The sequence below is a fragment of the Anabas testudineus genome, chromosome 24 (genome assembly GCF_900324465.2).
Source record: "Anabas testudineus chromosome 24, fAnaTes1.2, whole genome shotgun sequence".
Taxonomy (NCBI): Eukaryota; Metazoa; Chordata; class Actinopteri; order Anabantiformes; family Anabantidae; genus Anabas; species Anabas testudineus.
The window spans coordinates 6,944,430-6,959,367 of record NC_046632.1 but is presented as its reverse complement, the minus strand read 5'-3'; the positions used below and the strand labels follow the sequence as shown (position 1 = coordinate 6,959,367).

The following is a 14,938-nucleotide window of genomic DNA, read 5'->3' as shown; positions in this document are numbered from 1 at the left end:
CTCGTGACCTTTATTGCTTGAGTCAGGTCTATCCTGGACTGGGGCAAAGGCTGACTTGTTTCTGTGCTTGAGAGATCATCCTGACATCAAAGCATTAGATGACTCAAACGTGTAGTTCGGGTAACAAGACCAAACAGAACTGGTCAAAGATGAGTCATACTTTGCTTCACTCTGATTCTCTCAGAACTATCTGGGTTTCCTGTTAAATTCCTTGACATCGTCTTATTTGGCAGAAAATGTGAAATGTCTCAGTAGATAGATTTTTTTTTTTGTCTTTTAAATTCTATATTAGATATTTTTATCTACTGGCCTAGCCTCATATGATCCCCTTAAACAAAACAAAACCTCACTGTGACCGCTGACCAGATATGAAAGTGGAAATTTGGTTGATGCAGATTTTGAATTGGGGCTACCGAAAAAGCAGCCAGCAGGACATCATGAGGCTAATGTGTACAATATGGCACATTGAGGTAATCAATGGGGCAACATCCTGGCTGAAATACAACAGCTACCGTCGTATCCACTGTTGCCCTAGCAGTGCCAGTGAACAGCTGCGCAGGTACTTGAGATTTTTCCGAGACATTTGCAGAAACAAACCGGCCGACTGTTTTCTGTCTATCACTGACTGCTGAGCTCCTCCTGAGTGGTGCTGCTGCAGTTGTGAATAATTTAGTTTCACTGCAGCTCCAAAGAGAATTTAGAAAGTGAGGAAGAGAGAGAGACAGATCAACTTTCTCTGCCGTTATTTTGGGTTTAGTTGGTGATACCGTGTGATCCCTGCTAAAGCTTGAATTCAATTCAGCTGAATTGAATCAATCGAAGTGAAGTAAAGAGAACTGAGGCTAATTACGATAGAGACGAGCACAGAAGGAGAGACGGTGGCAGCCAAGTTGGGACTGAGAAGAAAAGGAAGACACAGCCACAGAAGAACAGAAAAAAAAAAGGAAAGAAAAGAGCCAGTGCTGATGTGCGAATGGCCTGTCCAGTGAGAGCCCGGGCTAATTATCACTCTAGGGCTGCTCTGTTCTTCCACACACAGCATAGGGTTGCTGTAGCAGGCTAAAATGTAGGTCTGAGCAGAATTCACTCTGCTCAGAGAGCGTGTCCCTTAAGACGGCTTGGTTGACGTATAAAATGCAGTCTAGGACCATCTCTATTATCACCTCACTTTCACTCTCACTGGGGAACAGGGACCTGTGGGATGTTTGTGTACAAGTTATAGCTTGGTGGTTTACATGTTTGTGCCGAACTGAAATAAATGTCTGTGTGATTTGTACTGTTGATGATGCTGCTATATCTGGGTCTTATCCCATGTCTGGATATATGATGTAGAATAATGTGATCTGTTATTTTTGTACCTGGACCAGCAACATTTAATTATATTGAACACTTTCATTTCTAACAGACAGTTTTCTGAGTCAGAGACTTACTTACATCAAGGAAGTGGCCATTAATAGCAAATGGTAATCCGGTTATATTTGCTGGGAAAAGCTCTACTGCTCGAAGCATGTCTCAGAGAATCCTAGCAGCAGGGAGACTTCTGCTGGGAGACCTGCTGTGACCCAACGTTAATAAACACACGTGAACATTAAATCTTACGTAAGTCAGCAGTACAGACAGCTCAGCACATGAGGAGGTTGAAGAGGTGGAGGATCCTGCAGCATGAATACATGCGAGTGAATACATTTGCTGGCGTCACCTTAGTAGTGAAGCGTCATGTCATAATTTTAGATCTTGCTAGTCAGCTGGAAGCCAAATGCCTAGCGATTGAGTAACTGCTTGTGAAAGATGAATAAGGCAGCTGATGGAAAGGCTAACCTAAGTCTGTCTGGAACAACGCAAAGCTTGGTTCATTTTGAGGATGGGATGCAGCTTCTGGAGTCAGAGACCCTGATGTGAGAGTGTGCGGTTAAAGATCCCATAATGCGTTGATCAAAGGAAATTATGAGCTACACAAAGGTTATGTGAGGAGCGTGAATTCACATTCGACCCCGTGTTCACCAGTGGTGCATATGGTGCTTGTTGCCTCTCACTACAGTATGTAGTGTGTCCAGCCTCCCTGCTTTCTACCCGAAGCTTTGTGTGTGTTGATGGGAACAAACAAACTAAAGAAATATTACATGTTATTACAAATATTACATTTGAGAGGGTAAACAGTGTTGTTTACTTTGCCTTTTTAATAGAAGGAACTCTGAAATCTGAAGTTTCTCTTATCATTGCCCAATATGCCAAGTGATCATTTCCATGTACATAAATGGTAGCAGCTTTTCTGAGCCGGCAAGAAAGCACAAAAGCAGTTATAGTGTCCCCAGCTGTAAAATGAAGGATGGTTGTGTCACCAAGCTCCAAAGACACTCTTTTAAATTTTGCTGCAGTGACAAACTCAGCATCTGTTTGGTGTTCCTCATAACTCTCTCTCTCTCTCTCTCTCTCTCTCTCTCTCTTCTTTGGTTTCCTCCAAGACAGAGGATTTAGTGTTTAAGCCTCCTGTCAACCCTCACAGCCGCACAGTAAAAGTACTGCTGTTTCTTAATATTCCATTTTTATGCAGCTCATAGTGACAGCAAGATGCCGTTCCTAAAGTGAGAACCCACTAAATCTTACATCAAATACATTCCCATGCTCCTGATGATTTCTGTTGCCTGTTATAGCTGAGATGTCAGGGTGTTATTATTCGGCAAGGTGGTGGTTCAGTGTAATCCCCGTCTGAGCTTTTGTTCAGTCATGGTCTCATAGTCCCTGGATTCAGTGAAATGCAGCTTTTGATAGTATTAGATTTTATTATTTTTGTAAGTTTTTAAAATTGTTATGTTAAAAAGTTTTTTGAAACGAGTGTCTGTGGTATAAAATTGAGTGATACACTTATACTATATGTGAAAATTGATGCCACTTCTAAATATGAGGCTATAGGCCAGCACACAGTTGGTAGGTGCATTTAATTATGCACAGCCAGAATAAACCTAGCTGTTCACCCCTCTTTCCAATCTTTATATTAAGCTAATCTAACCAGCTACTGGCTCCAGCTGCGTATTTCAAAAACAGTATCAATCTTCTCGTTAACTTCTAGCCAGTCAGGTAATTAAGTATATATGCCAAAATATTGAACTTACAGGTCAATTTTTAAGGCAGAGTCTGCAGAAGCATACTCTGTGTGGTTTTATCACAGTAATTTTCTACACACGCTGAGGAGCAGTATCTTCATTAATAGGCCGGGCACCTTTATGCGGAAGTTCCTTCCGTGTTTTTTTAGCAGCACAGTCAGCAGCAACATTACTTTTTGCTTTGAGGCATGCTCATTGCTGCTGCACACGGTCTTGATGTAAATACATCAGCGCATTACAGCATCATTAATATCACGTTCTGACAAATCTTCACCACATTAAAGATGATAGCGATATTACGATGAGTGATACAACGTGGCACTCTATTCATGCATTAGCAGCGACTTCTGTTGGCCTAGTTGCATTTCTCTCCCTGGGCAACTTTTTTCCCACGTTTTTTTTTTTTTGTGTGTGTGCGTGTGTGTGTGTGTGTGTGTGTGCGCGTGTGTGTGTGTGTGTGTACACACACTTTCTCTGCTAAACATTTAAACCACAGCAATTTCTCATTCATGTGGAAGTCCATTAAGGATTCACTTGCTGGAATCACTGTGGCACGCTGATGCAAGAAGAGGATAACGCATAGGAAATAATTTGTACATTGCTGGCTGGCTGTGTGCATGTTTGGGTGTGTCTTGTTTCGATCGCGAATGAAGGTCACAGTGGTGTGATATTTCATGTTGTTTCATGATGTTTCATGATGTGTCATTTTTGTTAGGAGGGCATGTGGGGAAGAATGCTGAATTACCTTGACCCACGCTGTTATTATTCCAACTGATGCGGGTATAGCTGTGAAGCCATCACAAGGCTCTCTCAGTATGTCATGGCACCCACCCAGACCCCCTAAACATGATGAATGGGAATCTAGGACACAACAGCATGCCGCTGCTGTCTGGGAGGACACTTGGCTACAGCCAAGGAATTGTCTGCTGCTTTGTAATACAGCCGCAGGCCAGTGGGCAGGAAATCTTGCCAAGATGAAGTCAGTGTTAGTATTTTGAACGGCCTCTATGAACCACTGTCCTTGAGCTTACTTTGTGTTTCAATCAAAATTAGGCAAATTCATTGGAAAGCACTCATGCATCAAGCAGCAGTTTGTTTTGACCTCTTAGTTGAAAAAGTAGAAACCAGGGGATGGATTCACACAGCTTCCCAAACCTAAAAGTTGCGCTCCTAGTGAAGTAGGAAGAATCTCCCCTTAAGATAAGACCAAATCCTTGTAAAGATAAGTATAATTCACAAAGCACCAATTCCACAAAGAGGTGGAAGAACCATTCTCCAGACACAGTGAGTTAATGGTCAGCGGAGATCATGTAGGGATAATGTTTGGGTCAATCTCATTAAAGATGTGCTCACATCACCCACTCAGCACAGTAATACAATAACAGCAAAAATTAAAACACGATCATGATACCAAACAATGCACCACCGATGACTTGTGTCTGTTGCAACCTTCAGTAGATTGACCACAGAAACTATTAAAGCACTTTTACAGCTCCATGTTGTTTATTTCACACAAACATCCATTATGTTGGAATAATTGTTGGACACACAACTGCATCTTCGCACCAATAGAAAGTGAAGAACATTTCTTAGAACAGAACATCTTTAATTTTAAGAGACAGCATCAAAATTCAATGTGTGTTCAGTGCAGACTACATGTTAACCAACTCCACTACTGCAGTAGATTGGCCGCCAATCAATATGACTAACAATACGTTCTATAAAAATATTCATCACATAAACTGAATCGATACTCTAACCATGTCTTAACTTATGAGTAAGGCTTTCGCTGTCTCGTGTATGATCACCATCTTCAAGAGCTTTCATTTCAGTATTGCGATGAGTGTACTGTGCATGAAAGTGAAGTCAGTCATCATAGTAATCAGCAACCACTAAAACTGCTGAAAACATGAACCTACTTGACCTCATAGCACAAATCGCAAACTCCAAGTAACCATTTTATTCGGGCCACTACAAAATATGTTTAGATCAACCACACAGCTTTTAAAACCATGCATCATCCCTAGTAGCAGGGTAAACCACGCCTCCTTTTCTCTTCCTTGCTCTAATTGGAGACTTCACTGTGTGATTGTTGGGACTGTTTGCCGTTTGATCTATCAAAATTAAGTGTGTTATTTCAAGGGAGAGCATAGTGCTGCAGAATTAAGAAAGAAATGTTTTTTAAAGAAGTATGCTTGAGGGCTCCTATGCTGTAACTGCAGTCCATTTTCTGAGAGCATTTGAGGTCTGCTCATACTTCTAGGACATGCAAAAGTAGATAAAGAAACAGCAATATTATTTTATGAAAAGAGGTTGTGCTTTTATGAAAAATAGATCTTAGTCTTTTTATTTTTATTTATTTTTTGTTTGTTTTTCAATATCAAACAAGAAACCATTAAAATTGGCAGTTAAATTATCTATTATTGTGTTTTGAGTGTGCACAGCAGTAGTAAAGTAGCCTCTGGGTCTGCTGTGTGCTCAGCTTGATTTCCTCAGTGGGGGTAGAGACGTTGCATGAACAGACATATTCATTTGGACTGAGGCACAGTGAGTCAGCCTGGGGAAGCTGCAGGTGAAAAAAACTGACAGTGAAACATATTTTCATAACCATGGTCTTGGAAGAAAGGGGCAGGGGGCAGGAAAAATTGGAGAGAGGATGCTCAGCAAATGGGAGGTAGAGAGGAAAAGAGCCAGCGAACAGGAAGGGGGACTCTATTCTGAAAGAACAGAGTTTCGTCGGGAAACTGTGCATCCGTTTCACAGGCCCGGGGGCTGGAAGTTGTTATTTAAATGACTTCTCCCTCTCTGCAGACTCCTTTGTTGCCACCGCGTGCAGTCCAGTGTAGATTCAGAAGGAAGCCCTGAATGTTGGGATGTCGGTATCCTCACAATCTGTACCATAAAAGATTATTAAAGCTTTATAAAATAAGGGTGTACAGTCTGTTCTTTCCACACTTGTGCCCTTCCCTCACAGTGAGGCTTCAGCTGCAGCGTTGCAGTTCACTGAATGTTTTATTCAATTGGAAATACAATAGCTTGCTCTCTATCGCTTTCTCTCTCCGTCGCTGTGTTTGTTTCTCCCCTCTCCACACTGCAAGTGAACAAGTGGACGTACATTTTCATTTCCATGAACCGTACAGCAATAAAGAGAAATCACTACTTGAGTTTGTGCTTTAAAAAAGAGCAATTCTACCATCTGCACAGTACTTTCCCGCTGTTCAGTACATGTTTTCCTTTGTAGGAATGATTTGTTATTACTCACTTTAATTGGTTGGATTAAAATCAATTTCCCCCATGAACAGCAAGGTTTCATAAATCACCCAGCAACATAGTTTTGTAGTAAAGCTGATGTACCGCATCTATTCAGCCGGTCAGCAATCGATCATGAAAATGCCCATGAATCTTCTTGACAGGTTAAATGGTATTTACTCTGCAAAAAGTGAAGTGCAGACTAACTGGCTCGTTGCAACTCTGTGTGATACCCTTGACCTTTCTGTGTTTGCTGCAGCAGTAACCTCTTAAATTATCAATGAGGGAAGCATTGGACCGCATTTAGCTGGACAGAATGCATAAGAAGCCGTGTTATTCAGCGAAGTCAGCTCATCGGGGGTTTGATCTTAAAGTTTTTACGAAAACATAAAAAGAATCGAGGATGTTACGGAAACGTGATTAGCAGACACACTCGTGATTATTACTCACTTTTTATTAATTTATTGGACTCTAAATGGAAGTATGAAATAGGCTTAGTGCTCTAAATGGAAGTCACCTTGGACGAGAACATTAGCACTGCCTGTAAATGGCAATAATGATAAGCAGTTGCACTGTAAGCTTATTAACGTGGTCATGCTGGTCCTCCTAATCCCTCTGTCTGACTGCTGTCACCTTTTTCACTTCAAATACCAGGCATCTCTTTAGTAATCACTGTCATGTGTTTGCCGGCCGACTGCTTTTTACTATGTACACTGTAAAGGCTATGGTGCTTGACAAAGATGGAGTGTACACACCTAAATATGCTTCAAGTGTTTTAATATCAGAGGAGAATATTTTTAAACCTCCCATGGGGTTCTTTCATTATGCTCTATGATAGTAGCACACGGAGCAAAAAATTCTGCTACAGTGTATGTGTGAACTTTTATTAGCCCTGCACCTAAACAGTAGAAGACAGCTGGACAAAAGGTTAATAGCTACAGCTACTGTGTACATGCTTGTGTAGTTTGCTGTGGAACATGTAGTACAGCACGCGAAAGAGCCAAACTGTGTTTTACAGTGTGACAGTTTGAGTGCTTGTACAGCTGCGTGTGCACATTTCCTTTTAATAAGTCTTTTATGCAATGGCAGGAAGAGATATTTAAGATATTCTGTACTAACACCTCTTTCTGAACTTTTTCTTTCGCAGCTCCCATCAACCCTCACCTGAGTAAGTAACGGGCGCCTCACTTTCGCATGTCTCGTCAGAGAGCGAGAGAGCTCCTTCTCTTGTAACACAGTCTGTGAGAACAGTGGGGAGACTCAAAGTGACTGTACGTCCCGTAGAGATCTGACTCTCAACATGTCACACAGCACTGGAAGATCTTTCTAAGTAGAACTAAATGGAGGGTGATAAATGAGACTTCCTCTAGAAATTCTGGGTAAACCTGCATCAGGCTATTTGACATGTTCGGAGCTTCAAATCTCTGCAGGACACTGAGCATCTTTGAGACTGGGATGTATGTTTGCACACTGTTGGCCTGTCACTACTTATGTACTGTATGTGTCTGTGCTGTGTGTTTTTATATTTTTCAATGCTTAGTCTCATTTATGATTCATTTTACTACTGGAACTTTACAAATTCCCATTATTCATGCTGTGAGAATCCTCACATAATCATTGTTTGCTGTACTGCAGTGTGCCGTTGTGCATTGTGCTTTATTTATTTATATAGATATAGTCTATATATTTGTAGGTGTTCACACAAACATTGCCAACATAATAACAAACATCCTAATCACCAACATCATTATCCAAATCCCCGAAGGAAAGTATCTTACCTGCACGCCTCCTCTTCCGCCCTCCTTCCTCTGCCCATCCTCCAAATCCTCCTATCTCTCCCAAGCACAGGATGAGAAAACATTTAGTTTAGCTCACAGCGGATGGGGGCGTCAGTGTCTGGCGCCAGGAGCTAGACCTCCATTTAAATCTGCATGCCTATGAAGGGAAGAGTCAAGAGTGCCTGCAACCTGGCCCCTTTCCTCCATTCTCTCACTCCACCACGTCTCTCCTCCCATACTCTCACCTTCTATCTCATTCCTCTCTCGGCCTCACAGCATCACTACCCTTTTTCTCTTCCCTTAGTCCATCCACCCACACTCCACCTCTGTCTATGTTCCCTCTATTACCTGAGTAAAAGCTGCAGATTCTGCTCCTCTCAAGGTCGCCACTCCAAAGTGCTCCCAGCTACGTTTTAATAAATCAATGAATATTTATCAGAACACATGCCTGCATCCTGAATTGAAATGCTCTTATTTGCTCTATCTTTGAGGCCCCTGCTCAGCAGCGCCATGTCCTCTGGCTAGATGTTTTGCTTTGTTTGTTACATGGATTAAATGGAGGTTTTGACACTGTTGATCTTGTCACTACCCGTTCATTAAACTGAGTGGGTTTCGTTCCCATGCGTGCAATTTCCAACTATTTATCAGTCTCTTCATTGTTAGACGATCGCCTACATGTGACCTATCATAACCTTTTTCTTGAAGGGTGACGAAACCTACTCTTTCATTCCCTCTCTGCACACTCCACTAGTTTAAAATCTGCAGTCAAAGGGGCATAGACAGCAACTGTGGAGAAGGGAGGATGAAGAAGGTGAAGAGAGAGAGACAGAGAGAGAGAGAGGGGAGTGCCCAGTAGCTCCACCTGCACACCCACTACAGGGAAGATAGAGAGTGATAGAGGAGGAGGGAGGTGGTTTCAATTTTTAAAACTGATTACACAGAGTCCTACCAGTGAGACAGGAAACACCCAAGGACAATAACCTCATTTTTTATTTCAATCATGAAAAAGGAGAGTTATTCAAAATTACTATAACTAATTCAGCAGATTTCTACATTTAGTCATTTAGCAGATGCTTTTACCCAAAGAGACTTACAAGGTGCAAGGCAAAGGCAGGGAGGTCCTGCCTAAGGACTCCTACTGGAGGTAGGCCACAGCCCCCCCGATATTACCACTACCACTACTGAGATTTGTTTTTAGTTTAATATTATTTTCGGAGATTGTGTGTTTGTGCGACTGGGTGTTTATTGAATGCTATCCATCACGCTTTAGTAGTGGGCTGACAGGGTAGCCTCTAATAACCTGTTTTGATGCTCACGCACACACACACTGCTGCTGGGTGTATCCAGGGTGCAGCTCTCTGCAGAGACTTCCTTTCTGAACTGAACTAAAGCAAACACACTCAGCGCCTACAGTCAGCGAGGGGTCGCATCTTCATTTAGAAATTTCCTTCACCAGATTGTACGTTGTAATTAGGACTTGGCTGTTATACAGTACATCCCCCTGTGACACACACACACTGCAGGAAATATTCAGGAGATGTCACACAGCTCGCATTCTGTACTTTACCTTCTAAGCAGTGTATAATTTCTCACTCCTTTGTAATGATGTGAATGTAAGAGCCTGGTTCTGCTCTGTCACTCACCAGGAGAGTTTCACTGCAGCTTTGAGGAGGAGCCCATCTGCATGTTCACCCAGGACAAGAATGATGATTTTGACTGGACACGACACAGTGCTGCTACCCGTGACACCAAGTATACACCAAACACTGGGCCTAGTGGCGACCGCAGTGGGTCCAAGCAGGGTAAGTATTTCTAAAAGTCTATTAAACCCCTCCCTTGGACGTTTTTTTTTTTGTTTTTTTGTTTTTTTTTTTTCAGTCATAGGGTAGCTGTAGTAAAAGCAACACAGAGCATCTGCAGAGTTTGGGGATGGTGTCATTTTTTTAGGCTTTTTATAAACAAGAATACAGAATAAGAGCAAAAGTGTAAGGCACAGGTTAAACTGTGCGTTTATCTCCTCAAACGTGTCCAAGAACAGGCACAAAATGACCACAAAGAGACCATTAATGACCAAGAAGGGACACGTGAGGTTTAAAGACAAAGTCGACCGCAAAGAGATTAAAAAGACCGAGAACGGACACAAAATGACCACAAAGAGACAAAAAGTGACCTCAAACACGTGAACAAGTGAAATCTGTCCATGCCTTAAACTTTCAAGGCTAAATAGTTGTGATTGCTGCTGCACTGTACTAATATTTTATGTTTCACACTATGTTCCACAGTGTAGTTTATTTATTTTAAATACATACATACATAAATAAATAAAAAGATCTACCTCCATTACCACTGTAAACCACATGTCATGTGTCATGCTAGAACAGAGGTTTTGACATGGACGGCAACATCGGCTTAGCGAAGGTTACTCAGCTACATTTCTCAGCAGGGGGTTAACCTACTGTATATGTTTTTATATATTTTTTACTGTCTGTGTGGCTTTGGAAACATTGCACCTGATCATAGGATTGGAAAAACCTGGTTGAACACACATGTTTAACAATCAGCAGCCTTGATCATTTCTTTTCAAGGTAATCGTGTTACTGAGTGTTGTTTCCATGGGTACCCAAACCAATCTGCATAGTATTTAGTATTCAATATGTTACTTATTTTTGCAGGTATTTCATATTCAAGAACTTGATAAATAACAAAGTACCAAAATTGAATTTGCAAGAATCCATCTGAGGATTTTCTATGAATCCTCTAATGAAAGTTATCTGTGATGGAATTTAAGGCCTGTTACGGTGCCGTGGAGGAGGCTGCAGCAGCAGCAGCTGCAGCAGCTGAAGCAGTAAATAATGCATTGGCTTTAATCACCTAATGGTTTCAAAATGTCCAGCATTTCATTACCAGACCCATTCCTCTTTGCCTGTAATTATCTGATAGGAGATTCAACGGAGGGAGATATTCCATTTGATTTTGGCTAGAGGGGCTGCTCAGTAGCTATCTTCTCTGTGCCTGTGGCAAAGCAGAGACTGGCTTCAGATTATGTGACTCACAGACAATCAGAGCACCGTTTGACTGTTTGCCATTACCACGGCTGTCTGCGACTGTCACATCGAGGGACCACACACACATAACCCCATTGTTACTGTACCGATTTGCCCCTGGTTATTGCTGCTAGTAAAAAGAGGACTGTCCTCCTCGCTGCTTATCTCAGATATGGAAGGTTTCATTCATATCATACTATCAGAGTGACTGAGCATCACCACAGTTGCATTGCCAATGTTTACAGTGACAAATAATATGTTGGTGTCTTGGTAAACAGACAGAAATTAGTTGAGGGAATCTAAATATGGTCTGAGAAAAGTGACTTTATTTTTTATGGTAGATATCTTAGAAAGGGCCTCAGTGGGGCCCTTTAACTTTGTCTTTAAGTACTGTAGGTTCTAACAATATGAAGGTGTATTCACGTACAGCATACTCTACACCCTGTATAGCTTGTTAATATATAGTATTTACAGCACTTCATGTTGTCGACACATTGTTTAGTGCAACTTGGGTTTTATTATATTAGTTTTAACCATTTGTCCTAAAGCTAATGTTGCTAATTGCAACATCTGGGAATGTGGTGACCTGAAAAGAAAAATAATCAATAAGAAGTCAAGCAATCAGGCAAACAACTGACTTTTTTTTTTTTTTTTTTTTGAAAGAGAAACAAAGGCAAATGGAAAAACTATTATCTAAAGTGTTTAACCTCTGTGCACTGTTTCAATGTACAGTGATGGATAATTACCCATTCATGGTGCACTCACCTTCAGTTTTAACTCTGAATAAAGTGGTTTAGTTAATCTAGCAGACTGTTGCCTTGTTTAAAACCAGTACAATGATCTGACCACTCGTGTTCCTTCTTTTGATGAGTACAATATTAACTGGACTGACATAAATGAGCAGATAAACGTGATTTCTCCTTTTATTGTTGCTTTTCCAGTAAACATACATTCAAACTTTAAGTAAGGCAAAGAAAGCTGAAATCTATATGTCCCTGTTCTTCAAGGATTCTACATGTACATTGAGACATCGAGGCCACGGAAGGAAGGAGACCAGGCTCGGCTTGTGAGCCCGTTTTTCAACGTAGCACCTAAAAACCCCTACGGGATCACCAACCCCCCTGCCTACTGCTTTGGCTTCTTCTACCACATGTATGGAAAACACATAGGTAAGATACATTCCTCCCATGCTTCTTTGTATAGCAGACATCTGTGTTGCTCTTTCAATTAATCTGTGGTTAAGATCATCTTCTTTGCTCAACAGTTCATGGAAATACACAAAGAACAGAATAATTAGTCTCACTCTTTAAAGAATCTGTCACCGTTCTCTGCTTTGGTTGTTTAAGCAATAGCGTCTTCAAATAAAACTTACATTTCTCTGGCAATTCTCTGTTAAGTGAAGTAGACGTATTCTCCACTAAAGAGTGTCAATGAGGGAACCCCCACACAGCAAATTTTATTTACCAAAAAAAAAGTCCACCATCAAGCATCTGTGGGACATCACAGTGACTTTGAAACAAATTGAGAGGTGAGATTCTTGAAATTGCTGTCCGCTACCTACGGCTTTCACAGCGGGGTGTTTCTCTTTTTCTTTGTTGTCTTTTTGTGAGAGAAGAAACACGCTAAGGGAAAAGGAAATAAGCAGCGATGCTTTTTCCTGTAAGCAACAGAATTTGAGTCTTTCCAGAGAGTTTGTCCCTGTGGTGGATGTAGTGGGGAGTTTTGTGCTTTCATGCAAAAAATTTGCTGGTGCAGTTGTTAGATGTTCCGAGGAAAAGATATCTCATTTTTGCAACAACCCTCTTCAAAGGTGTGTGTACAAATCCCCGGCATTAGCTCTCACATTCCTTTCTGAATGTAGATAACAACCTTGTATGGCCTATTTGAAGATGGCAGAGCAACCGAAGGCGCGCTCTGTGGCTTACATCTGACTCTCGGGCTTCCTTCAACAGGGAACCAATCAGCCCACCACAAGCACTCCGGCTCTGAGTTTGTGTTGTTTTGTGTGTTTGCGTGTGGTGAGCAAGATTGGATCTCTAGCACAAAAACTCCAGGTTCATACCATGGTGAAGGCATCTAGTGGGGATTTCTCTGTCTCAGCTTCATCCTAAATCATTAACTGCTGCACAGGTTCACGAGGTCGGGTGAAGGGGTTGCAGGTCATCTTGGTATCATGACAGCAGGTGGTGAGTGGATGACACTCAAAGCACTGTAGAAACCATTCAGCTTTACACCTAAAAAGCAATATATTTCTATAGAAATATATTTCTATATTTGTGGTCTTCTGCAATTTTCTTGACCTGTTTTCAAGATCACACATAATGTAGTAATAACGTAATCTGTGAGAGATAGGAGTTTTAAAGAACCCAATTATAATACCAGACACGAGTAATGCAAAGGGAAGGAAATTATTATAAAACGAGTTATATAAGAAAAACAGGAAACAGACTAGGAAACAAAGTGACAACAAAAAATGACAGCAAACGCAGCTGGACACAAGATAAAAGTACAATGGAAAATACAAGAACAAAGGCAGGGTAAAAACTGGGAAAGTAGCAACACAAAATCACTACCGAAAGGGCAGGCGGAAAACTCAAAAGGCAGCGAGACAAGAAGGCAAAAACAGAAGATTCGGTGCCAAAATACAAAGCGACAAAAGAACACAGGAGACGCAGCAAGGCTCAAAGTACAACTCAAAACTAGAGGGCAAAAAAGACAAGAAAAAAAGTAGCAACAAAAGGCACAGCCAAATGGGCAGGAGAACACTTACAAGGGGCGAAGATACTAAGTCCGTAATCCAAGGTCAGAGAGGCTGGGAGCAAGGCTGGGATCTTATGAAGGGAGGGTGGAGCGCAGGTGAACCAGGTCTGGTGATTAGAGTGCGTGAGCTGAACCCTAACCCTAACCCTAATGAGTGGGAGATGGACAGAGGGCAGGAAAATCTAGGGCAGGGCCAGGCAGGGATCATGACACAAGCTCTCTAATAACGCTCCCATGACTCTGGAAGCATTTAAGGCGACACAAAGCTTTAACAACTCTGGTCTGTTCTGGCATTGAAGCATCACTTTCCAGATGTTAATGGACACAGCTTAAGCCACTTGAGGGCTTCTCAAAACACTTCAGCACCAGTCTCTATATCCCAGCACCAAAGTGTCTTAATTCCCTGTGTCATTGTTTGTTGCCTGCTGAATCATATTTTGAACCTGTTATTACTGTGTATGTCATTGCCAGAGTCACCAAATGTCTCAAATTGTTACCTACCACTGGCACTAGTCTCTTAGTAAACATACCGTAGGTGTCTTATGTTATGGACCAACACCTTTAACATTTGTAACTTCAAAAAAGCCAGTGGCTCGACAATTTTGGCAGTGTTAGAAATGTTTGGCATACATATATGATCATGACTACAGCCGCTGTGATTCGTTAACATGCAAAGCGCGTGTGGACATTAGTGTGGATAATTGGTGCAGCAGCCTTGAAGCACAGTTTGCATGGCATTTCAGGCTGACACGCACAGCGATGGGCATACATTGGTGTAAAAAGTGTTCAAATCCTGCATGTAGGGCTTTAAAATAAATAGAAATATGTGATGTGCAATATTTACAATTGAGATTTAGAAAAACTTTCCTACTTTTTTTTTTAAACATACACACATAACCTGCTTCATTAGTCTATGATCAATGTTCAACACCACCAATTGTGTGATTCTTTCAGTATCCAAAGTTTGTGACATCCGTTTTTCCAACTGAGCCTCTGCTGTCCACTA

At 41.5% G+C, this 14,938-nt stretch overlaps 1 protein-coding gene across 5 annotated transcripts in view; it reads left to right on the top strand.

Moving 5' to 3' along the window:
- Positions 1 to 14,938, top strand: part of LOC113149481 (MAM domain-containing glycosylphosphatidylinositol anchor protein 2) — a 142,033-nt gene that overhangs the window by 115,461 nt on the left and 11,634 nt on the right. For 3 of the 5 annotated variants that reach the window (XM_026341628.1, XM_026341626.1, XM_026341627.1), the window contains exons 14-16: positions 7,498 to 7,518; positions 9,775 to 9,930; positions 12,180 to 12,341. In XM_026341628.1, the coding sequence (XP_026197413.1) occupies positions 7,498 to 7,518; positions 9,775 to 9,930; positions 12,180 to 12,341 (339 nt within the window). The remainder of the gene's footprint in view (positions 1 to 7,497; positions 7,519 to 9,774; positions 9,931 to 12,179; positions 12,342 to 14,938) is intronic. The other 2 variants (XM_026341631.1, XM_026341629.1) reach the window with 1 other exon arrangement.